This window comes from Plectropomus leopardus, chromosome 7 (assembly GCF_008729295.1).
Source record: "Plectropomus leopardus isolate mb chromosome 7, YSFRI_Pleo_2.0, whole genome shotgun sequence".
Classification (NCBI taxonomy): Eukaryota; Metazoa; Chordata; class Actinopteri; order Perciformes; family Serranidae; genus Plectropomus; species Plectropomus leopardus.
This window is the reverse complement of record NC_056469.1, coordinates 28,063,910-28,090,247: the sequence shown is the minus strand read 5'-3', so window position 1 is coordinate 28,090,247 and position 26,338 is coordinate 28,063,910. Positions and strand designations below refer to the sequence as shown.

Here is a 26,338-nt window from a genome sequence, read left to right as displayed (position 1 = left end):
GTCCTGCTGTTCGCGCGGCTTTGTGGGTAACGTAGTTCTAGAATTCGCCAAGCGCCTAACACGAACGACAGAGAAAACTCCAAACATGGCGGTTTATTACTTTAACGGGAGTTGTAGTGTTTTGTCACCCAGACGGTGGCGATTCAACGGGACTACTTAGAAGAAAACTTTCTAGGATTTTCATCTGAGAGGAAAAGAAATCAAACGGTAAATATAACACCGACGAAGGAGGAGTGGACGGGGCACATTGTCTAAATATAATAACATTAACGTTAAACTCAGTTAGTCCACTGTCACACATTTGTTCTCTCTTCTTCTTCTTTATGAATAACTGATTTCTCCTGAGCAGGGGGGAGTTGCATCATTATGCCTCATTTTCTGTAATACTTTGTTCGACCTGTTTTTCACCATCTAGCAATGCGTTTTAAGTTGAGCAAAAACTTACTTTGTTGCAGTTAACTAACGTAACTTACTCAGAAAACCTTTAGATACTCTGATGCACAGCTCTGCAAACTATCTTACATTTCCCCTAAATCCAGCAAAATTGTATTTGTAGCCAGGGGCGTAGCTTCAAAAGCTGGGTCTTATGCATAAGCAGCCTCTGTGGGCTCCCTGCCCTCCCTCTCTTGATCCATAGATGCATCCTAAGTCTCTCAAAGTGCATCCATGTGTTTCCCTCACTTGCATCTTTTCCTTGCATCATAAGCTGCTTTTACACAGAGATCAAACTTTATACCGTTCCTACATTTTTACAAAGAACTGAGCTACAGCGACATCAGTCCCCTCCAGGGTGTGATTATACACTGTTTCCCAGCATCCCCCAATCAAAAGAGGCGTTATGGGCGGGACACGTAACACAACAGCGTCGGCCTCTAGTGTGACATATAACATACGTGTCAGCAGCGCTTTCTAAACAATAACAGGGTCATAACAACCATTTACCCTCTCTGTTAAAAGGCAGCTGATCTCCTCCTCTGCTTGGAGGGTAAGGAGCTCCTGAATCTCATTGTTTTCCCAGTTTGAGGACATTTACAGCTGCTGTTCCTCCTCCCAAGTTGAACGATACCTGCCAAGAAATGCTTTTTAAATTCCCATGGTGGGCTGCACACATAAATATACTGTCCATATGTCACACCTGTGCTGCCCATGGTCATGGTTTTCTGACACAGACCTTGTTTTGGCACTGTTACTAGGTCTGTTCTCAGCTGTCATCCCTTTCTAATACAAAGCGGCATAAAAGCATGACATTCGTGCCGTGAACAGGCAGTGTAAAAACGGCTCACCTCTTTTTTACTTACCTTTTGATACTTTTTTACATAGTCTTTATGTTTTTTCTTTTTTGGAACCCCACATTTCCTTTTGGGGAGAAATATATGAGCAGCATCCACTCACTCAAGTAATTTAGAGACAAATCTCAGTGCAGGGTTGGACTAAACCATTTTGCACCTTTAAGGGATGAGGGGTGCCATATATAGCTCCCTTTTTCATAAAAAGTTGAGTCTTTTAATCAATTTTTTCAGCAATTTTGAAGTTATTTACAGCAGTTATTATTTAGAAATAAAAAAAAATGCAAACAAAACCAAACATTTTAATACTAGGCTTTTGAGTGCCCCCTTCCACAGGGGTCCTGGGTAATCAGTCACACTTTCCCCCCGCACTGTGTGTAACTGCAGACTCCACGACTCCTAAACAAACACACTTAAACAAAAATTAATTTCACTTAATCAGATGAGACTCAATGGCTGGTTAACCCAAATAATAAGTCTCTCTGAGGTGTCCTCCCTCTGCCTGTCATCAGTACAGTAGCAGTGTTATGCTGGCAGTTATTTGTGTGAACAGGTGGGCTGGTCTCAGTAGGTGAGTGATCCTCTTTCTCTGCCCCTGCAGGAGCCGGGATCAGGGCAGGTAGGGGACCTGGACGTGCATCCACACCCACGAAGGATGCTCTGAACTGAGAAACATCTGCTGAAGAGTCCCCCCTAAACGTAGCTATGGTAAGAATCCAACACAGAGAGCAGCTATCCAGATTTTATTTAGGTTTATAAATCCCAGAAGAGTTTTGTTTTCTGTAGTTACTGGTTGTACCTGTTGGTTACGTTAATGTCTTTCCCGCACTACCAGTTTGTAATTCTCTCTCTAGAGTGCAGAGCACTGAGACTAAAGTGGAACAAACCTAATTGTGTGTGCAGGAGCAGCCTAATTGTTAAGGAGATTAAGGTGGAATGTTGAATTGAATCCCAGCATTAATATTTGATGGCTAAAGCTGTCCATAGGGGGCTCACAGTGTGTGAGCAACTCACAGATGGAGTCAGAGGAAGATCTCTGTCTCCTCCTGTCTGAATATCAGTGATGGAGAGACAGAGCAGCAGATTGTCTTTCTTATAGCGTTGTCACGCTACTGGAATTTCTAACTTTGGTGCAGTACTTTTAACAGTATCGATATTCAATGACATTGATGGCATACAAGTTAAAAGTTTTCATTAAAAGATTAGTATAACAAGATCAAAACACAACAATGACAACTTTTAAAGCAGAGAACAGCTGAATGACTGTCTCGGTGTATTGATCCTGCAGAAAATGTGTATTGAAAATGTTTCAGTATTCACAATCAGTATGTATCAATAAATCCATATTTTTGACAATACTGATTTTTAATGTTGCAAATGCTGTACAAATTGATAAGCACCACAGTATCAATAACATCTTCTTCTAGTATTAATATATTGCACAATATCTGCTGAGGTATGAAATCACTTGTAGTTTATACTACGTTAGTTGCATTATACTATCATTATACTATATGGTTACATGAGTTCACATTTTTTCGGGTGCACTCACTTTTATTTAAACTTTTACACCACAAGTTAAAAACAAACAAACAAAAAGCCCTGCGTGACATGTCACCTCTACAAGTAGATATTGTACTTGCAGAAAAGACATGAAGTTCTACTAAAGTGAAAGTAAACAGCAGCCCCCAAAAAAACACTAGAAGTTTCTGTCAGTGTTTGATGATGGGTATGATTTATGGATGTGATCTCTCTATGTGTCGCTAAAACACATCCAGTTTAAAGCTTGATTTTTAATTTTTTTTTTGGCGCAGAGTATGTGTAATATTAAAACGGGCCCTAAAGTTTGAGGATGATCAAAACATCAAATTTAAAATGAAAGAAAAACAAAGTAATCTTTACGTTTGAGAATCCTTTACCACCAACTTACACTTACACTAGTAATTAATGATTAATAATAGCCGTTTTTTTCCTTTGTAGATTGGCACATTGAGGCACAGCGTCATAAATCTTTCTTTCAGAGATCATTTCAAATCTGGCCTGTTGTTACATGTCACAAGAAAATGTGAAGCTTAATCTTTAACGTCTGTGTTTTGTCTTCAGCTGTGAGACAGATTAAGCTACATATGAGTAGGTATTTTGCTCTGTAACCATCGGATGTTTATTTTGTGTAAGGATGTAATGCACAATCTTATCAGACTCCGTGCAGCAAACACACCCCCATCACTCTCCCTGCACTCTGATTTAATCTGTCCATCCTCTTACCTATTTTGCCCTCTCCTCCCTTTTCTGTTTTCTCCATCTTTTTCCATTTCGCATTGCCTCCATTGATTTTTCTGTTTGTTTTTCCAGCTGATTATGTCCCTGTACTCTGATTCGCCGGTGGGCACATTGCTCTCTGCGCTTTAATTGGACATTTAATTAGATCACAGTTTTAGTTCAATTAGACTCAGAGGTGTTGGGAAAAGGATATAGAGGGTAGAGGAGAAAGTCCCCAAGCTGGTCTCCCTCCTCGTTCTCTCCACACCTCTTCTCACTCCTTTTCTTCGTCTGTCTCTTTCTGTCCGCCTTGCAACCCCCCCCCCGAGCGTGGCTCATTAGTGACATAATGGGATGACACAAAACACACAGCTCCCTTAACTCTCAGAGTGTCTCAAGGAACATCTAAACCACACACACACACACACACACACACACACACACACACACACACACACACACATTGTGACTATATCAGCTGACCGTTGCAGATGTTTTTTTGGGTGTTTCTGGATGATCTCTTCCTCTCATTTGAAACATGAGCAAAGGTGTTTTGAGACAAAGCCTGAGTGTTATTAGTGCCTCTGATTAATCTGCAGCTCTGCCTGACAGTCTGCCAGTCACAGTAGCATCGACCAGCCCACACACACACACGCACACGCGCGCGCGCACACACACACACACACACACACACCACAAACATTAACAACATGCTGGGCAGAACCCTATCGACTCAGCGGAGTGCTCCGGTATGATATCACTACACCTAATGAGACTAAGATAAGCCTCATTACCAGCAGCGCTCGCTTACATGCCAGTCAAACGCAGGACTATTCTGCACCAGTTTTAGCTCCCCCACGGTTCCGCCCTCTTCCCCCTTTTGTTGTCATAGTTCTCACACAGAGCTCTGACTCTGAGCGTAAACAACACGCTGCCCCAGTGGGCCAAAAACACATGGGCAAATGTAAACACACACACCCAGACGTATGCGGATATGCACACACTTGCGCTCAGGTGTAAGTCCGCAGAGGACACAAGTCAATCTCTGAGTCCCTTGGGCAATCACACACACACACACACACACACACACACACACACACACACACACACACACACACACACACACACAACCTCCGTTTCTGACTTCCTCCACCCTCAGGAGACAGATAGAGAACCAACCATGACTCAACACACACACATTCAACAACTAATACCTAGGTGCATCTATTTGAGGTTGTTTTGAGTCTTTTTTTTGGTAATGTTGTGTCTTATTAAGGTCATTTTTTTGTCTCAGATATTTTTGTGTCTTATTGAGGTACTTTTGTGTCTTTTTTTAGGTAGTTATTTGTCCTATCAAGGTCATTTTATGTCTCTTTGGGAGTACTTTTGCTTGACTTTTTTGGTAATTTTTCTGCCTCTTTGAGATAGATTTTTGCCTTTTTGGTAATTTTGTGTCTTTTTCAGGTAGTTTTGTTCATTTTTTGGTAATTTAATATCTCTTTAAGGTAATTTTGTGTCTTAAGAAGGTAATTTAGTGTCTTAAGAAGGTAATTTAGTGTCTCTGAGGTCATTTTGTGTCTTAATGAGGTCATTTTGTTTTTGTTTTTCTTTCTCCAGTTAACTTTGCTCTTAATGTACAGGAATTAAACATTAAATATAAAAAAATAAAAACAAATAAAAACAGAAAATTATAGATTTACGTATGTACAAGCCCTAATTAAACAATTTTTAGCTAATATATACAAGCCCATGTGCGTAATAGTGCAATTACAAGGAGTGTAAAGATAAACCTAAACAGGATAACAAATGTAATGATGTGGAAATTTAACTTAAAAAGTGTCTTACTGAGGTAATTTTGTACTTCTTTGAGGTAATTTTGTGTCTCTTTCTGGTAGTTTTTTTGTCTCTTTGAGTTAGTTCTGTGTCCTGTTGAGTTGATGTTGTGTTTGTGTTGTCTTTTTTGGTAATTTTGTGTCTCCTTGAGGTAGATTTGTGTCACTGTGTAGTTATTCTGTGTCCCTCAAGCAGTCGCACACACACACACACACACACACACACACACACACATCCTACACATCATATCTGCATTTGTCCCCCTCTCTATATGCATATATATGTGTGCATGTATATACGGTTTGGGTGTGAACCACAGGCAGGGGTGTTTTAGCCACAGGCGTCTCTACCTGACCCCCGTGGCTGTGAGATTGACAGCTGTGGTCCCGCCTAATTGCATTACTCTCCCAGGTGATTGGCCCACACCCCGGGGGCTCATTTGTCAGGATGCATTGCGGTAATGATGTAAATTAGCCGATCTATGTGTCACTCAGCCTTCTCGCCCCCCGCTGATTGGCCCCGCTGTGCCCCAGGGCCCAGCCCCCAGCTGAGGGAGCCAGCTCATTGGTCCTTTGGGATCCATGAAGTCCCCCAGAAATAGGGCTGCGCAGATTGGGCATCCCTGTGGGCTGATATTATCCTTCCTCCCACCTCTTTAGCTGTCAGTCAAAAGCCGGGGATTGATCCCTGCAGCCTCTATCTCCTAACTGAGACACACACCCAAACGCACACAGAGACATGTAGGTGGTAAAGGCACCGGTAATAGCCCCATGTTGGCTGAAAGCCTAAAAACACTTTATTATAACTATATAAACTTTATAAAGATATGAGTATATATAAAGTGTGTGTAGGTTTGTGCGTGTGTGTGTGTGTGTGTGTGTGTTTGTTTGTCTAGAATTGAAATAAAGGCCACAGGCTCAGGCTCTGTTCCCCACTGCTTACCCAGCATGCCTCAGCTATGTCCTCTATCAAAAGCAGACACCTTCATAGTGACAGACAGTTAAAGAAACAAATAGACACTGTACACAAGCACACACACGCACACACACACACACACACACACACTTTGACTCCCCGGTTTCTTTGCCTGTCTGTCTCAATAGCATCAATTGAAGTGTTGGTTGCAGTCCGGTGTGTGTGAGGAGGCAGCGGTGTGTGTTACGGCTCTCCTGTAGTGTTGCTGAAAGGTTTGGCGGGAGTTTCTGGATTCTTTGTCAAACTGGCGGCGGTTATATGAAGCCGAATATGAATAAAGACTAAATAATGTCAGCATCAGCATGAATCGATACTTATACAGATGCACAATCACAAGGTCTGGACCTCCGCCCGTGATCAATAGCTTACTCTGAGTTATTGTCTTCGTATTAACAAGCGGAGTGCTCCCTGAGGAACACGTATGAATGGCTAAATGAGACCACTCCAAACCTCTCAACGGGACCCGGTGTTGTTTTTACACCCTCCTTTGTTTGAGTTCAGACACGGCATCGCAAGAGCCTTTTTAGCCAAATTTGGATGCACTGTAGGTGTTTCCAAAACACTCAGGTCCTCATGAAACTCTAATTGCCCGCTCTTGGCAATATGAATGTCCCTCACATAGATTCAGATATCGACTTGTGTCCCTTGTGTCACTGTTTGGCCAAATTATTATTTTTTCCCTGCGTCTCAGATTATTCATCAATCAATTCATATTTTTATTGTGGCAACTGGGGGCTTTTGTATTGACTCCAAAAAAACGCAGAAAAATAATTCGACAAAAGTAAAGGGAAAGTTTGGAATGAGATCTCATCAAGAAGCAGTTAATGTCAGTCGTCTGTTTCAGAGGCACCGGTGGATTATAAAGCAGCGGGCCCCTGAGCACAGATATGAGAAAGGCCCCATCACCTCTCAGGACACGCAGACTTTGTTGTGGTTTTTGCACCTCTTTGTAGTCGTTAAATGCATCTTTTTATAGATTTTATCTTCTTGTTGTGGTTTTGTGCCTCTTGCGCCCTTTTTGTATCATGTTATTGTGGTTTTGTGGCATTTTGTAGTAAATATATGCATTGTTTTTTCTTTTTCTTTTCTTTCAGGTCATTTTGTGTCTCCTTGTGGTTGTGTTGTGTCTTTTTTATTGTTTTGTCTCTCTCTGCTAATTTTATATCTCTTGACATAATTTTGTATCACTCTCAGGTGTCTTTTTTTTATTGGTTTTGTGTCACTTTGCAGTCATTTTGTGTCTTGTGGCTGTTTTGTGTCTCTTAGGGGTAATTTTGTGTCTCTCTGACATATTTTTCTATCTTCTTGTGGCATTTTTGTGTGTTTTTGTAGTCATTTTGTCACTTTGAGGTAATTTTGTATCTTATAGGGGTAATTTTGTGTCTCTTTGATGAAGTTTTGTGTCTTTTTTGGTTGCACTGTGTCAGTGAGTCAGTGTGTCTCTTTGAGATAATTTTGTGTCTTCTTTGACATAGTTTTGTCTTCTTGTGGTTGTTTTGTTTTTTGTACTTACTACTTTTGTATCTCTATGAGGTCATTTTGTGTTTGTTTGTTTTTTGGTAGTTTTGTGACACTTTGTAATCATTTTGTGTCTCCTTTTGTTTCTGCCTCATTTTGTTGTGAACATATGCGTCATTTATAGTTTTGCGTCTCTTTGATGTAGTTTTGTGTCTCAGATAGTTTTGTGCTTTTTTGGGCATTTTTGGGCAACTTGGTGTCTCTTTGAGGTAGTTGTGCTTGTTTCGTGTCTCTTTGTAACCCTTTTGTGTAGCTTTGCAATATGTCACAGATTTTGTGTCTCTTTTACGTTTCTTTGTATCTCTTAGAGGTCATTTGAGTCTCTCCTTGATAGTTAAATATTATTTTGAGTGACATTTTACAAGTGAGGGCTGGTGGGGCTGGACGCTTTGGGTCCCTGGGCCTGTGTCCTGTAGGCTGGTTCAGTAATCCATCCATATTTAGAGGATGTTAACATCATGATGTCACTCTTCATAACAGTGCGGCCAAGTCATCTCTTCTATTTCTGCATGTGTTAGATATTAGTATTTTCAGACTGCGTGTGTGTGTGTCGCATGCACACACATTGCTGACTGAGTAATCACTGTAAATTAGAGATGTTTAGAGATGTTTGTGGTTGGTTTCGGCAAAGCCCCTGTAAAAACTCTCTCTCACGGAAAATAACTTCCCATGACGTGGGATATCATGTGCCAAACACACATACACACAAACACACACACCTTTATGTGCCGCACCTACCATCTTTCTTTACGCTTTCTTTGCAGTAAATGTACTAACTAACCTGTTTAAAGTCACTGCCACAACTTGGCAGAGCGTGAGAAAGCAGCGAGCATGATGGGTAATTGCCATGCTGCACGCAGTGTCTACAGGAGCGCACTTTATGAGGTGATGGCGGGCGGAGGGAGAGGGGGATGAGAAGGAAGGATGGAGGACACCGGTGTATTCCCTCCTCCCTGCATATTGTTCTGTTTTCAAAGTTTTCAGGACTGTGATCGCAGTAATGAGCCCGCCTATACCTTATCAATATTTCCTATCAGTTGTATAAAACTGGTAGCATGAATCAATCTAGTGACGAATAATGAAACGTTTTGGAGAAATCTCAGATTGTGGCATGAGTTTGTGCCTCCAGCGTTTATGTGTTTAGGGGCAATAATTGATTTCTGTGTTGTGCCCCGCAGGGCTTGTCCCACATCTCTAAACACACACAGACACAGACACAGACACACACACACACACACACACACACACACACACAGCAAGGCATGCTGCAGTATTAATGAGACATGAATAAGACATGAAGAGAGACCCCCCTCTTACACACTCACACAGGGTCTCCCCCTCCCCAGCTGCTTCCTGTCTGCAGATTACCCAGCTTTCACTGGGCTCTGGTTAAGTGGGGCCAGGAAGAGATTTAGCCCCCACAGCATGAGCAGACACACACACACACACACACACTCCCTTCTGTAAGCAAATATTGGAAAGTATCTGTTTTATTGTGTGGCTGACCAGCTAACAGCTTCAGGTCTCTGGTATCTACCTGGGATATGATTGATGTTTAAAGATAATGCATTTATTTTTAGTCCTGTATCACTCCAAACCAAACCAAAACGGCGTACTTTTACAATGATATGAAGTGAAAATGGTTGTAAATGTTGTATATAATGTTCTACAAAGCAAAGATGTGCTCAGCTGAGATCTGATATTTCACCTTTGATTGATGAAACTGGACGATATGTGTAATCTAGAAGAAGACATTTCTGTCCAACCAGTGTATACAGGATATATAAAAACAGTTCCATTTTGTTTTCTACTGTCCTTTTTAGTGTAGCAGAAAGATAAAAATAGATATGGATTTTGTATATATGGAAGATTCATAAAGACAATGACATCTGTCTATAGAAATTATCCAGTTATCTGGAGAAAGTCTAGGAGAAAAAAGAGGCTTCTTTATCAAGATTATCTCTAAATGTTTGATAGTTTCTTGTTTGAACAGTTAATTTTGGATGTTGTTTTTTTTTTTTAATCTTTTTTTCCCTTTTCTTTTCCACATAGTTTTGCACATGCAAGACTGGAAGATCGTTGTGGAATGACATTTGTCTTAACTTGAATGGGCAAAAAAGCCTTAACACTTAAATAAAAATGAATTTTGAATGGTGTCTGGAAAATCACCTGAAAATAAGAGTCATTGTGTTTTCCATACCTTAGAATGAGGTGTATGCAGCAGGTCCTCGTCCACAGATTCCAACATGTTGATAGGATCGAATGCATTTTCACAACAGCCACTGGAGTAAGAAGCCGCTTCATGATGAGCAGCATCTGAAAAACACATTTTTATTGTGAAACTGCTATTCAGCATTTTTGCCAGTTTAAATCACCTGATTTGTATGTTTTGGAGAGGAAGAGACCTTTGCGGATAATTCAGCTCAATCCGGATGTTTTTGTGGGTCTGTAAACACAGCACAGGCAGAAATCATCATGAGTTCTTTTATCCATCTGCAGCAGTTTGACGAGCTTGAGTTGCGGGATGGATAATTGATCTGTCGATCTGGTCGGAGCCAATCAGATCGATGGAGCAGCTAGACCCAGTTGTAATCAGCGTTTGAATTTAATGGCACCTGACGTTCTGCTGCTCCGTCTGTGCCCACAGTGCGTTCTGCACTCTGACAGTGTGGTGCAGTCAATAACCGAACGAAATATATATTCCAACAATTCTACTGATGAACGGTCCAGCTCCAAAAAAAAATAAAATCAGTTCGGGTGGGAGATGTTTTGATTGTGGCACGTTGCCACAAATAAATGAATGTGTGAAATTATAATTGGGGTGTTTCAGCTGGTTGAAATCTGCAATCCCCCCTGCTGAACGCAACAATATCCCCTAAATCTTACATACTGCTCCTTTCAGTAATTTTTTCTTTCAATTCTTGTTGTTTTCGCAGACTGGGAGTGATTTTGACATTTCCAGCTTAACCTATTTCAGTAGTAGAAGCCATTTAAATGTGGCTTACTCCAGCATCATTCATGAATGACTTAGAGTGACAGTTGGGCGTGTTTGGGGGTAAATGAATGGTAAAGAAGCAGTCTAGACTCAGCTTAGTGTCACCGTGTTTAACAGCTGAGTTTATGTTTCTGCAGGTTGAATTGTGACCTTCCATATGTTTCTGTTTCAGGCCTCAGCAACGTCCAGCCCGGGACCTGCGTCTCTGGGCTCACAGGTTCATGCTGCAGCTGTCAACGGAGACCGGAGCGCCCTCCTCAAACTCATCACAGGTAGACAACCAGCCTCTAAACATATTACAGGTTTATCTTTTACCACATCAACTGCACATCACAGGTAGAGCACACAGAGCCATCAAAACAAACACACAGGGTTTAGCTCACATTAATGTGTAGCAATGTGGAGTTTTTTTCTATAAGGAGCATCTCTTTGCATTCGCCCTGTTTATAAAAAGGTGAGAGTGCAGGGACAGCTGCAGCAGCTGGTGGGAGATTTGGGTTTTGCTCAGAGAGACGACTGCAGAGCAGGTGCTCGTCAGCATGGAAGCTGGAACCGAGGTCCTCCTGCTAAAAAAGGATGGTCCACCCTTCTGCGAAAGAAATGACATTATGTGGACATTCAGCCATTTTGATTTTTAATCTTGAATATAACGAAAATTGAGTCCTGCTCAGGTTAAGAATAGAAATGTCTGCAAAAAAAAAAGAAAAAATTAAGTAAGGCCACGAGCTATTGTCATTAACTACTTAAAACAAATTGGATTGATTTCTTTAATAAACAAGGTTACAAGAAAGTTAGCACAAAAAGAGAAAAAAACAGTAAATTACCTTAAAAATCTGCTAAAATATAATAATAATAATGAGAATTTTTTTAAATAAAAATAACTTGAAACATAATTTTAGATATAAAATTCTAATAATTATTTATTATTTAATGTTGATCCATGATCCATGTTTCAAATGGTTAAAGGAATACTTCACTCACAAAATGACCATTTGTAAATCAGAAAGTCATGCTGTTGTACCTTGAACTTGTTGTTTTACCTGCATGCCTCCACAGAAAACTTATATTATGATTGATTAGCAACCATGTTTATTTATTAATTTTATTTTTATTTATCCTTTATTTAGCCAGGAAAATACCATTGAGATAAAAGATCTATTTTTCCTGAGAATTTTGGTTGAGAAGGCAGCACGATCAGCATAATCAGTTACAAACACAAAAAGTAAAATACAAAAGTAGTGAAGGCAGAGGGGTATACCAGCCATACCAGCAACATCCATACACATTCCACCTGGAGTCAAGGACTATATAAAGCAGCAACATGTTTCCTTCAAGGAATTTTTAAAAGACTTTTTAAAAAGCTCAAGGAAGGGAGTTCTTCTAAGGTAACAACATATTTAAGCTTATTCCATGCCCAGGGTGCATATGAAGTTAAAATAGTTTTACCAAGATCTGTGGACACCCTGGGGACATTTAAAAGAAGACGCTTTGTCTAACAACAGCAAACCTATATCGAAACATCCGTTCACAAACTCTCACAGTCCCCTGCAGTATAACCTGAGTCTTATTTATTTCAGTGTTAGGCTCAGTTCTTCCCAAACACATGCAATTTCTCTAAAACCTTGCTTTTAAAACTAAACTGAGAGTGAAACTTAGCTTCACTTTCTTCAAAGCCAGACTCGAAGACTGAGGTTGTTTAGGGACACTAACCCAATTAGGAGTTATTTGTGAACAGATGATTTGATAGTTCTCCAATTAATCATAAATTAATATGCTTGCCTTTTTCCATGGAAAAAAGAGGGGGGAAAAAGAATCGTAGTTATGTTTTAAACTTTTTACAAACTGAAAAAAATGCCTGAGTGCATTATTGTAATGTTTTGTGTGAACATGACCAACAATAAGTAACAGTAACAATGACCATATATAAAACTATTATTTATATTTATATATTGTGGAGCCCTGATATAGAGAGCATCAAATGATCAACATAAATTCTCTTTGCAAGGATGCAATGTGTTCCCCAGGTTATCAGTGTTATAGTATTTCCTTATGACGACTTCCAGCTGCCCCCAAATAAATTGACTAATTTAGAAAAGTGGAAGAGGAACTCCTATTAAACAAAAGCAGTAAAAGACTGCATTTTAAGTACACAGAGGCCTTTTAAAAAACAGTTTTAAGACAAATTCCAACACAAGCCACATAATTGTACTTCAACACTTATTGACCCAGATCTTGATCTCTATTAACGCTCACTCTCTGACTGTGCTGTGTGTGTATGTGTGTGTGTGTGTGTGCGTGTGCAGCAGAGCCGTCACTGCGGGACCGTGAGGACCAGTTTGGCCGGACCCCTTTGATGTACTGTGTGCTGGCCGACCGCCTGGATTGCGCAGAGATTCTGTTGAAGGCCGGCGCATCGGTCAACAAGACGGACCATAGCCAGCGGACCGCTCTGCACCTTGCCGCACAGAAGGTGCCACAAATATACACATAGACATACGCACAAATGCTGCACATATTTAAGCTCTTTTTTATGGCATAAAGTTGACGACGTGAATGTGGTGTTTATAAATTTGGAATGAATATGAAGACAAAATGTGATCTCATAGAGGTTTAATGGCAAAAAAAGCTTTGACAGTCCATAAGCTGCAGTGGGAAGCCAGTGCCCCCTAGTGGCTGTAGTTATAGCTTTAGGGCTTATGGGGGGGAGTGGAGGGGGGTGTCAACTGATTTATAGTCCCACCACATTGGCATTATAGCCAGGAGTTTCACTTACACACATTCTTAGAAATAAAGAATTATTCTGCATGAAGAAAAATCTTGTTTCACAGCATTTTGGACGGTAAAATTCTGAAAGAAGAGCTGCATAATGTTCTTATCCCTGCAGTCTAGACTGAGAAACAGTCAGAAGAGACAAGATAATAAATGAGACGGGGTGTTCGGTTCTCTCTCGAGGGATGGAGAAGGGGAACAGTGGGATGTGGTGCTAATTATATCGCTTTACAACTCATTTATTTATTGGTGGCGTCTTTTATGGGAGTGTACTGATACAGGATCATCATATCACTGAAGAGAGAGGGGAGGTAATAGGTTATTGGGCTCTGTCACATAGCTGGAGAAAGAAAGTGTGTGTGTGTGTGTGTGTGTGTGTATTGGGGATGCTAGTGATGGGAAGCCCTGTCTCTTTGACATCTGATCAATAAATGGCTGAGACAGGAAGAGAGGCCAGGGATTACCGATCTAATTGGACTGAGAATAGGGAGGACGGCAACACGGCAACACACACACACACACACACACACACACACACTCACACTCTCACAGTCTAGATGCATACTCACACACAAGATAGATCCGTCAGATTGTGGCATTGTGGTTGCAGGATGGCAAATATACAAAACACACTGACATGTGGACATGGTCATGCCGTGTGGACACACACACACACCTTGCCGTCCGCTGACAGTTGTTGCGCAATACATGACCGGAAGGCTCGGTGGTGAGAGACCGAAACTGAGGATGATGATGATGATGAGGATGTAGAAGGGACGACAGGCAGAGTTTACTGTTTAACAGCTCATCACAGACGCTGAACTGAGAGGCAGGAGGAGCGAACAAAGATGGATGACCTGAAGATTGAACCAGACACAGCTAAAAGCCTGGGGGTGTGTGTGTGTGTGTTGTGTGTGTGTTGTGTGTGTGTGTGTGTGTGTGTGTGTGTGTGTGTGTGTATGTGTGTGAGGGAGAGAGAAAGAGAGAGAGATATCTGCTGGTTCATGACTAATATTGACAGGGTTCCCACAGTCATTAAAATCCTGCAAAAATGAGAAATTATAAAAACTGTTTTCCACCTGGAAATGATTTGAAATCTATATAATGTTTTATGAAAAGTTTTGAAAATATGTTTTAAAAAATCCCAAAACATGTCTAAGGTTACATGAAAGACTTATCCGCAAATGCCTGAAAGTATGGATGGATTACTGAACCGGTCTACTACTGAGCACAGGCCTGAGGCCCAAAGTGTCACTGACTCAAAAAACCCACAAAAAGATAAGAAAAACCAAAAAGTGACACAAAACATCCAAAAAAGACGCAAATCTACCTTAAATAGACAAAAATGACCTCAATGAAAACGAGATGACCTCAAAGAGACACAAAACTACCATAGGAGTTCACAAAATAACGACACAGGCTCCAGCACCCCTTGGCCTTCCCCTGCAAAATGTCACTCAAATTAACATGTACTGACCACCACAAAGTCTGTGTGTCTTGGTCCTATGTAGGAGAGGTGGTGGGGCCCTTTGCACATCTGTGCCCAAAGGCCTATTTTCTGATAATCCGCCCATGCTGGAAAGTGCGTGCTCAACATTGTATGACTTTCAAACAGCAAATATAACACATGGCTCCACTGAGAGGCTGACCCTACAAAGCTGGATGTGGGCTCTGCACCAAAATGAAGGTCGCGGCTCTGGTAAGGCATGTTAAAGGAAAAAGCATCAAGACTGACACTAGAGACCAAAACTGCTTTTTGTACCAAGCTGTAAACAAATTTATTTCTGTTGTAAAGTCGAGCATTTTAACATGGGAGACTGTAGAGAAGCCCAGTAATGTGTCCTAAAACCCACAAAACAGTTAGCATTTCAGCACCTCCATTTCCCTCGTCTCAAAGTCAATGTTTTTTTTTTTAATGTTTTTTTGTATCGAAGCCTGAGATAACGTCCGTGATCAACACAAACTGAAGAGACTTTTACGTTTTGCTCTGCAACAAACAAAAAATACAGCAGACCCACTCACAAACTTTTTATGCGTCTCAAAAAATACAGTTGCTAACACACATGGCTAAATAAAACTACAGAACGTCATCACGCCGAACACGACTTTACAGTCTCATAGGGGTAACAACACGACTGTAGTGTGCTTCGTTTTAGCCTAACAATAGTTTTTTAATTCTGGTGATTGTATTAAAGCTTCAAAGATCCTGAGAGTGGTTTTCATTTATGAAGATTTTCTTGCTGAACATAAATGTGCAAGTATCATAATTGTTTGTTTACCACAGAGCTTTTTTCTACAATAATCCAAAATTCAATGGAAAAATTCCATAGGCTTTTTACAAGGGGACCAGCGCAATGTCAACGTCTGAATCAACCGAGGGAAAACGTCATCCCTGGAGCACTCTAATGGGACTAACTCTGTTTGCAGCCAGCCTCAAGTGGCCATTCAATGAACTGCAGCTTTTATCACATTGGCATTGTCTTCATTTTTCAGCCTCAAATGTTGCCACTTGGTAGAAACCCTGTATTAAGGTGAATTGGTGTTTTCTGAGCAAATTTTGCTTGTGTGTCGCAGGGTAATGGGCGCTTCCTGAAGCTGCTGCTGTCCCGGCGTGCTAACTGGCTACAGAAAGATTTAGAGGAGATGACCCCGCTACACCTGGCCACCCGACACCCCTCCCCGAAAGCCCTCGCCCTGCTGCTCAAACACATCGGACCTGGAGAGGTTGACACACAAGACAAGAACAAGGTACTAAATAACACACAAAAAAGTTGTCAGGAGGTTGTTTCGCCATGTTTCACTAGTAGTTCCACGAGCCCTCCTTCAATTATGACGTCGCATGGAGGCTACTTGGAGAGTGGAAAGAAAGCGGGTGGGGGATTGAAACGAAATATACCTGTCCCCGTTGACTTTCAGCCCGACTATTACAGATCGACAGCCAGTTGCAGGATTAACGCTGTACTGCTTTTTATAAACAATCAGGAAGACATACAAATATACAAATATAAAGCAAATACCTGCCGACTCCTTTTTTTGAGCTCTCTGCGGATAAATGCAGTAAATCGGCAGTCATTTGGTAATAAGCTGCATCAGTTTCCAGTTTAAACATTTCTGAATGGGATCTATGTCATGATTATCAAAGCTATTATTTTTATGGGCTCATGATATCTTGCAAAACATAATTTTTTCCATGTTTTACAGATAATATTGGGAATACAGAAGTAAAACAATCAGAACAGGACAAAATACTTAAATATTAACTGCAATTAAATACATGTCTCACTAAAATATCAAGCAATGACATTTTCTACATGTAAAGCTACCTGAACAGACCTATAAAAAATATATGAAAAAGTTAAACTGAAAAGCGGCAGATAGTGATTATATATTTCTTTTAAATTTAGCAATTTATTCATTTTTTCCTTCTTCTGTGGTGAAACCGGAATTTTTTGAAAGGATTTTCCTGCAACAAATGCATAACTGCAATGCATTTTGGGTTATATACACCTCTAGAGTTGACCATTGTTTTTCACTCACTCCCTCAGCCCTCTAAGACTCGATTTTACCAAGTTCAGTTTTTGACACGATTGGTATTTGCCCCCTTAAGATGTGAAAGTGCCGAGGGGAGGTGAACGAAGTTTTGGAACTCAGTGTTTGTCTTCCTGATTTTCCTCAGTCAGAAGGTCTAGGCGTCTCACCAATAATCTGCACAGAGATAACTGACCGACTGACTGAAGATTGTGTGTTAGAAGCAGGAATTTGACGTCATACACTCATAAACCCAGAAATGCCCACAAACACTGTCTCCTTTGTCTGTCGGAGCTGATGTGCATCTGACATCAGTAGTTAGTTTTGTAATAATCCAATATGCATCATCGTGTCAGATGACAGTGGTTTTCGGCAAATCTCAGAATAGCTCAGAAGCCGTCATGGCAACCTTATCTGGGTTACAATCTCAGCTCCCTGCTTGATCTTCAATATGAGCTTTGTGCAGCACATTGTCCTCATATTTAATATCAAAGTAAAGTAAAACGTAAATGGAGACATTAAACCTGATTTTACAACAGTCCCCTCTGTTTAAAACTCCAGTCATCATTTTTGGCTCTTCCTTTTCATCTTTTTTTCACTTTCTGTGTGTCCAGCAAACTGCCCTCCACTGGTCAGCGTTTTTTATAACCGACCTGAGCACGTCCGCCTCCTGATCAAGCACGACTCCAACATTGGCATCCCAGACAGCGAGGGCAAGATCCCTTTGCACTGGGCAGCGCACAGTCAGGAGCCCAGCGCCACACAAACTGTCCGCTGTATACTGGTACACACTATGTTGCACACACACACACACACACACACACACACACACACACACTCAAGTGAATCATCATCCTTCATCATCACCACCTGTCAGCCTGCATGTCTGTTTCTCTTCTGTGGTTGTCTTGTGTTTCTGTTAAAGGAAGCGGCTCCGACTGAGTCCCTGTTAAACTGGCAGGACTACGAGGGGCGGACACCACTGCACTTTGCTGTCGCCGACGGTAACGAGGCAGTAGTAGAGGTGCTGACGTCTTACGAGGGCTGTAATGTGACAGCTTATGATAACCTCTTCAGGACGCCGCTGCACTGGGCCGCTCTGCTCGGTGAGTGAACGCACGGCCTGGATGTGACCCCACATCAAGCCGAGTGACAGTGACACACTGACACAAAGGATGTCATGTGGAAATCATGACCAATTTCCCCAAAACACAATTCTAATTAGACAAATTTTTACGCTGGTCAGCTGAGTTAAGCCAAAATGGACCAGTCATTACCCGCATACTTGTAGCCACGCCTGCAGCGTGTCTCAAGGGAGGGTAATGTTTGTCTGTCTGTTGGTCCATCACTTGGTCGAGACGGAAATATCCCAACAGCTATCAGATGAACTGTAGAGCTGCGACTGACTTTTTTTTTATTCAGCTGATTATTATTTTCCGATAAATCTATTTATTATAGAATAAAGATGTGAGCATATTGAATTATTTTATAACATCTTATAGTTGAGTGTTGTAAGTGTATGTAACCTTTTTTTATGTAACTACATGTATGTATATACTGTATATACTATATGTTCATATATGAATATGTATATATACTGTATACACTATGTGTATATATGTATGTATATACTGTATGTTCATATATGTATATGTGTATATGCTGTAAATACTAGGTTTGTATATATGTATGTATACTATATGTATACTATACTATATATGTATATATACTATATGTATCTGTATGCTGTCTATGTAATCTTAATGTAACACAGTGTGACATTTACCTCTTTGTCTTCTTTTTACCACAACTCTTACTGTATGTACATTATTGTGTGAATAATGTACATTATTGCAGTATAAATATAGTTTAAAAAAACTCTACCTCTCTAAACCTGTTTTTTAGCACCTCACAAAGAGTAACACAGTGCTTGGTTATCGTGTAAACGGTGACAGTTAACTTATGTTGACTTGAGGTGGTATTATTTTTGCTTTTCTGTTAACAGCTTTGTAAAGTAAACTGAAAAAAATATATAAGGTGCCTTTGTAAGAGAGCATAGCTGAATAGAGCAGTTGTCTCAGGTTTTTTTTTGTCATTGTTTGTCACCAACACCTCCCACTAGTGTAAACATGTGTTTTTCAGGTCATGCCAGAATCGTCCACCTGCTGTTGGAGAGAAACACATCAGGCACTATTCCCTCTGACAGCCAGGGAGCAACGCCGCTGCACTACGGTGCTCAGAGCAACAACGCTGTGAGTGTTACACACAAAGTTGGGAAACCCGCTGAGTCAGCGTCATGCACCCTTATGCAAAATAGTTGTTGATGATGAGATACAGTTGTCCCATCCTGTTTGTTCACTGTCCTAATGTCTTTCTGCCTGTAGGAGACAGTGGGTGTGTTTCTGTCCCACCCCTCTGTGAAGGATGAACCTGATCTGGAGGGGAGGACAGCATTTATGTGGGCCGCCGGAAAGGGCAGTGATGATGTCATCCGCACCATGCTGGCCCTCACTCCTCACATTGACATCAACATGGCCGACAAGTACGGAGGCACCGGTGAGCATCTGAGGAACGAGAGGAATTGATGCTTCTCTTAACCACTTTCACCCACTCTACCCAACATAAACGCCATGGCCATTATATTGTACACAAACACGTACACACACACACGTTTATCTTGCGTTTGTTTTTGTGCCTCCACACCGGCGAAAGGCGTGGCCGGAAGCATTATTTTTTTGTTTGTTCGTTCATCCCATTCTCATGATCACATTATCTCATTATATCATCATAGGAATTCCTTCTAATTTGGCACAAACGTGCACTTGGAAATTATCTTTCAAATTTGGCACAAACGTGCACTTGGACTCAGCACTGATTAGAAGTGATTCGATTTTAGTGATCAAAGGTCAAGGTCAGTGTGACCGTGGATTTGTCTAATTCTGGTGATGCAATATCTCAAGAGCACTTGGAGGGAGTTTCTTCAAATTTGTCACAAATGTCCAATTGAACTTAAGAATTAACTGATTAGAATTTGATTGTTTAAAGTCAAAGGTCAAGGTCACTTTGACATCACAAAACATGTTTTTGGCTATAACTCAAGAATTCAAATGCTAATTATGGCAAAATTTTACAATGTCTAATAAGATATAATGATAATAGGATAATATTTCATCTAAAAAAGGTGAAAGGTCAACTTCACAGTGACATTGTAATGTTTTGCAAAACCACTTTTCTGGTCCACCCTGAAACTGTGCTGGTTGTAGAGATCGTCTGTACTGCATTAAGGTGTTGGGAAGCATCCACATTTTCACAGACATGGTTCAAACTGTAAGTGTCACTTGACAGGTGCACGGAGGCATGCGACCACGAGGTGGTAGTTCTAGTTTCACAGTCTGGCCTGCTGCTTGTTTTAGGCCAGGGCTGATGATGTCACATGGGATTCCCCCCAAGGTAGAGACCGCGAGACTGAGGAGGAGAGGGAAGTGATACTGTCAGCAAAATTTGTGTGAGCCCATTGAATAGACTCCCACCCACTGCCAGCACTGTCCTCTGAAACACACACACACACACACACACACACACACACACACACACACACAGACACACACAGACATGCACACATGACTTACTGCCATGCTGTGACCCCAGGGTTGTTTGGATGTATAATCTCCATGGTGATAGCTCCTCTGCTCAGCCAGGCAGTCATTGTTTATGCATGCATAACATGCAATGGTTGAGTCATGCTAATGAGATGGTGTGAAGGGCAGTGGAGGTGACCGGTGCCCAGATCACTTCCATGTACTTGACTCTAGTCTGGTCTGTCTGGGGACTGGAGGGAGGGGGAGCCACCAGGACGCTTAAGTGCATCACTCCTCATTAAATGTGTCTGTTTAACCCGTCATTGACCAGGCTTTAGCCACAGCCCCGAGAGGAGCTGCAGCAGACGGGAAGAATGAACAAAGAGGCAGACAAGGAAGGAGCAGTTGTCCTGGGGGTGTTTACTGTCCAGTTAGATCCAGTATCTTTTTTTATTTATGTGTCTGTGCATGTGTGGGTGTTCACACAGCTCTCCATGCGGCCTCGCTGTCAGGCCATGTGAGCACAGTGAAGCTGCTGTTGGAGAGGGGAGCGATGGTCGACTCTCTGGATGTGATGAAACACACGCCGCTGTTTCGGGCTTGTGAGATGGGACACAGAGATGTCATACTCACACTCATCAAAGGTTGGTGTAACTGGTACACAAATGCAAGCATCCTATTAAGTACACAGTTTCATGTTCTGTACCACTGTTGTGAGTATTCATCTCTACTATACTGCTCCAGAGTCATAAAATCAGTACTGAAGTCCATGATGTCAAAGATGATCTCATTTTTGCACACTATATGTCTTTCAAGCTGTTGTGGTAAGTTCAATTAAAATAACTTTTTGTCATATTTACTGAAACTGTGACTATATCAACACAGTAGTACATCAAAAAAAATAATTCATGAGAAAAATATCGTATTCCTCTGTCCCGTCGAAGTGCCTCCAATGGCATTAACGCATGAGACCAGACCATCTGTGGTGTTTCTAAAGTCCCAGAACACATTAAACCAATATCAAAGAGCAAACAACAACGAAGGCTGACTGCTGCGTCACTTTACATCACCTGTCCTGGCCAAAAATGCTCAGGAACACAATTCAAAGACTACAACTGATGGCCAACCAGCATGCATGTCCTGCGTGTGAGGAAGTTACTCTCAATGCCAGCAGACGGCAGTCGTCTGTAATCGTCATTCAAAAACACAAAGTGAAAAAACAAAGCGTATTGATCATGCAGCAGTAAACAGCAACACAGGTTGTCCATCCATCCATCCATCGTCGTCAGCTTATCCGAGGCCAGGCCGCCAGGGCAGCAGGCTGAGCAAAGCACTCCAGACGTCCATCTCCCAAGCAACGCTCTCCAGCTCCTCCTGGGTAGACCCCAAGGCTGTAAGTCTCTACTGTGCCTGCCTTTTGGTCCAGTAAATCCAGGTATTTTATACCCGGGAAAAGAGCTTTTTTTTGCCTTATGCGTCGATAAGCAGCTTTCATAGGAATGAACTGGGCCACAACCCTATGGCTGTATTCACACTTTCTATTATACATCCATGTATTAGAGGCAATAAAATTGACATGATTTTTTCACAGATTATCTGCCTCATGTAGTACTGTGTGGATGTTGTGACAATTTCAGCAAATATGACAGAAACTTACTTTCCTAAAATGTATCAACAGCAGCTTTAAGAGTGTCATCACAACTAAATGGACAACAGTCAAAATCAGCCAAGTTGGCTAAAGTGGCACATTAACAGAAATGTTTACTGTTGTGCACACTCTCTGCAATCCTAAACTTCCAATATTAAGGTTCTGCACGTGTGGACCTGGTAGACGTGGATGGTCACACCGCTCTGCACTGGGCAGCTCTGGGAGGAAATGCCGAGGTCTGCCAGATATTGATGGAGAATGGGATTAGTCCGAATGTGCAGGTATGAATGCACACACTGAAAACATACAAAAGAAAATACCTAATGATTTTTGAATCCCTGTTTGATACTCATTAATAACATTTACATCTTAAATAGGGAAGTTTGTTTACTGGGCTGTGCAACTCTAGCTTTCAATCCACATCATCGTTTATTGCACAAGAAGATCTCCAGTTTTGCAAAAGCAAACATGATATAACAGCAGTCTGTTGTAACAAACCAGAGAGTTCATCTCGAATCAATTTAGTCAGCATCCATCTGTTGCACTTTTCCATCTGTATACTCCCACAAATGACGGCAATATCGCACACTGGAGGGCTTTCTGTCCACAAAACAAGGATTGCAGATTTGCCTCCCTTTAATTACGACAAAAATCAGTTAGACGTCTGAAGTGGCATGATGAGTATTAATCAGAGGATAAATCTGGAAATTAAATCTTCTTCTGCACTGCTTTATGAACAGTTTGTGTAAGTTCTCAGCAGCTGACTGTGTAACGTTTGGCTTCTCCTGAGCAGGATCAGGCAGGACGGACTCCTCTGCAGTGTGCTGCTTATGGCGGCTACATCACCTGCATGGCTGTTCTCATGGAGAACAACGCCGATCCAAACATTCAGGACAAGGAGGTGAAAATCCAAAAACACATCTCAGTCTACTTGCTAGCAAAGTCAACCTGGAAATGTTGAGTACTCCAAAGTTTTATGTTTATATGTACAGTATAGGTCCCCAACATTAAGAAACTGCAGGATGCTAACTTGCATCTGTTGGGCAATTTGCATAATGTGTTGAAAAGAACAACTGTTTCAGGACTGGTGTGTCCCACTTGTTGAAAATTACTTTATTATACTTCCTTTGCCACGGTACCTGCCTTTCTTCTTAACATTTACCAATTGTGCATCAGTGGACCAATAGTGATGGTCTGTGAATTCAAATGTAGACTTCCTGCAATATTCTGTTCATGTGTTTATAAATATTGTACAGTTTATAACTGATTTAAAGTTATTTCACTTATTTCAAAAACACGAAATAGAAAGAGTTAGTCTAATCCAGCCTTTACAGTGTCCTCTAAAACATCTAAATCAAATTAAAATTAATCAAAATCAGCCCAACTGCAGTTAAAATATGCAGACTTCCAGTTTTAAAAAATCCATTTTGAATTTTAAAAATATTACAAATGGATTCAGCATCCTCAATAACCCCAAAACCACCCAGATAATGTCCAAATTGGCCAAGCACCTGCTAAAGTACTGTCTATGTATTATGCAAATGTGTGCACATTATGCAGATTTTGCAAATTGCCCAACATATGCAAGATGGCATCCAGCTGTTTCTTAATGTTGGGGACCCTGCTATACATTTTTTAACATAAAACTTTGGGATACTCAACATTTCCAGGTTCACAATCAGGCTCTATAGGCTGACAAATCTGTCCATGATATGCTGAACTTTTGGACACATCTGTAGTTTGAATGGGTGCTCTTTGTACGGGTGCACAGGGGCGGACTGCACTCCACTGGTCATGCAACAACGGCTACCTGGATGCTGTAAAATTGCTGCTGGGCTACAACGCCTTTCCCAATCACATGGAGCACACTGAGGAGAGGTGAGGACTGCCTAGAGGGAGGAACCGGAAGGTGAAAAGAGCTGATATATGAATGACAGGTGTTTGTGTCATGCAGGTACACCCCTCTGGACTACGCCCTGCTGGGGGGGCACAGCGAGGTGACTCAGTTCATGCTGGAGCATGGCGCTCTGTCTATAGCAGCCATCCAGGATATCGCCGCCGCCTCCATTCAGGCTGTCTACAAGGGCTACACCGTCCGCAAGGCCTTCAGGGAGAGAAAGCAGCTCCTTATGAGGCACGAACAGCTGCGCAAGGATGCAGCCAAGTAAGAGATGAGCACACACATATATACGCACTTCTATATTTGTGTGCTCACAGAGCCACACATCTACAGGAGGCCTTCATTTCTATCACTTCATGATGGTCATAATTGTTGTATAACGTCCTTTTTGTCACACAATGCCGTTTGTGTTCATCACTCGCTCCTGTTTCTGTCTCCACTATCTGTCTCTGTCTTCGTCTCGCCCATATAGGAACAGTCACACTCTCTCCATATCTATCTTTCTCTCTGTCATCCCTGCACACACATACGTCTTCCCCCTGTCTCTCTGCTCTGGCTTGTTCTCCTTTTGTCATTTGCACACCAGTCTCACCTTTATTCTGTCTCACACGATGCGTTTGGGGCTACATTGACGTCAGCTTTTTTTGTTATTTCAAACAGGAAGTTTTGCTGAGATAAAAGTATTTTATGAGATTTTTTAAAAATATATATAAAGTACTAAATCTTGCCTTCTTAACATATTTTATTCCTGATTAATAATGAAGCTGAGACTAAAGTAGTACCGAGTAGTGTGCAGCCTCGAAGCTTTATTCATAATGCTGACATTTGAATTCTAAAAAAATATTTGAATGCTGCACTTTTTTTTTGTCTATTCATTGTTCAAGGTTCTCACATTCAGAGCATTAATAAAGCAGCAAACAGCTATTTGCATGTAAAAATCTAGATCTAACTGCCGTTCTTTGTTCAGGAAACGAGAAGAGGAACAGCGGAGGAGAGAGGCAGTGCAGAGAGTCTCTGTGGTCACTGCAGAGAAACGGAGGCTCCCTTCAGTGAGAACAGAGCAGGAAAAGCTCTCCCTGGTGAACATTATAGAAGACCTAACTATAAATGACTCAGGCGTGGAAACAAAGAAATTATCCAAAGCTGAACGCACAAAGAGCAAAGAGGAGAGACTCAAAGGTACACAAGCAGAAATTCTTAAAGTTGCTCTGATGGAACGTGCAGTTTGAATTGATAGTAGCTTCCCAGTTAGGATGTTTGTTAGTATTAGAGGCTAAAATAAAAGTTTGACCGAGAGGTTTGAAAACAGCTTATGGGAATTACTTTAAATTTGGCGCAAACGTTTAAGAAGTCTCAAGGAAGAACCAATTAGAAGGACAAAGGTCAAGTTCAAGGTGACTTTACATTCGTCTCATTCCAGTGACAGCAATATCTCAAGAACATCTTAGGGAAATTTCTTCAGATTTTGGCGCAAACAACCACTCAGACTCAACAATGAACTTGGTGGCCAAAAATCAAAGCCACTGTGAAACAACAACGAAAACAATGAAATGATTAGATTTTGGTGGTCAAAGATCAAGGTCCCTGTGATCTTGTATCCGTTTCATTCTCTTAAATGCGATGTTGCAAGAAGGCCTCATGGAAATGTATTCAAATTTGGCACAAACATCCACTTGGATTTAACACTGAACTGATTAGATTTTGAAGGTCAAATATCAATTTGTCTATTACCTTGCCTCCATCTCATTCTTGTAAAAGCAATATCTCAGTCCCTAAATTTTGGCACAAAGGTCCACCTCAGGTCAAGGATGAACTAATTAAAATTAGTTGGTCAAATGTCAAAAAACATGTTTTCGGCCATAACTCAAGAATTCATGTGTAAATTCTGACAAAGTCTCACACAAATGTCTAATAGGATATAATAATAATATGAACTAATTAAAATTAGTTGGTCAAATGTCAAAAAACATGTTTTCGGCCATAACTCAAGAATTCATGTGTAAATTCTGACAAAGTCTCACACAAATGTCTAATAGGATATAATAATAA

The 26,338-nt window shown here is 41.2% G+C and overlaps 1 protein-coding gene across 1 annotated transcript; it reads left to right on the top strand.

The window, feature by feature from the left end:
• The first annotated feature begins 124 nt into the window (after positions 1–124).
• On the top strand, positions 125–25,518 carry LOC121945440 (inversin-like). Its single transcript, XM_042489598.1, is given in 16 exon segments — positions 125–207; positions 1,888–1,994; positions 11,039–11,138; positions 13,170–13,336; positions 16,210–16,383; positions 17,778–17,801; positions 17,804–17,947; positions 18,089–18,269; positions 19,306–19,415; positions 19,548–19,719; positions 21,230–21,385; positions 22,549–22,670; positions 23,183–23,290; positions 24,161–24,267; positions 24,344–24,553; positions 25,257–25,518. Coding segments are annotated over 15 exon segments (2,040 nt in total). The 5' UTR covers positions 125–207; positions 1,888–1,991.
• Positions 25,519–26,338: the final 820 nt, after the last annotated feature.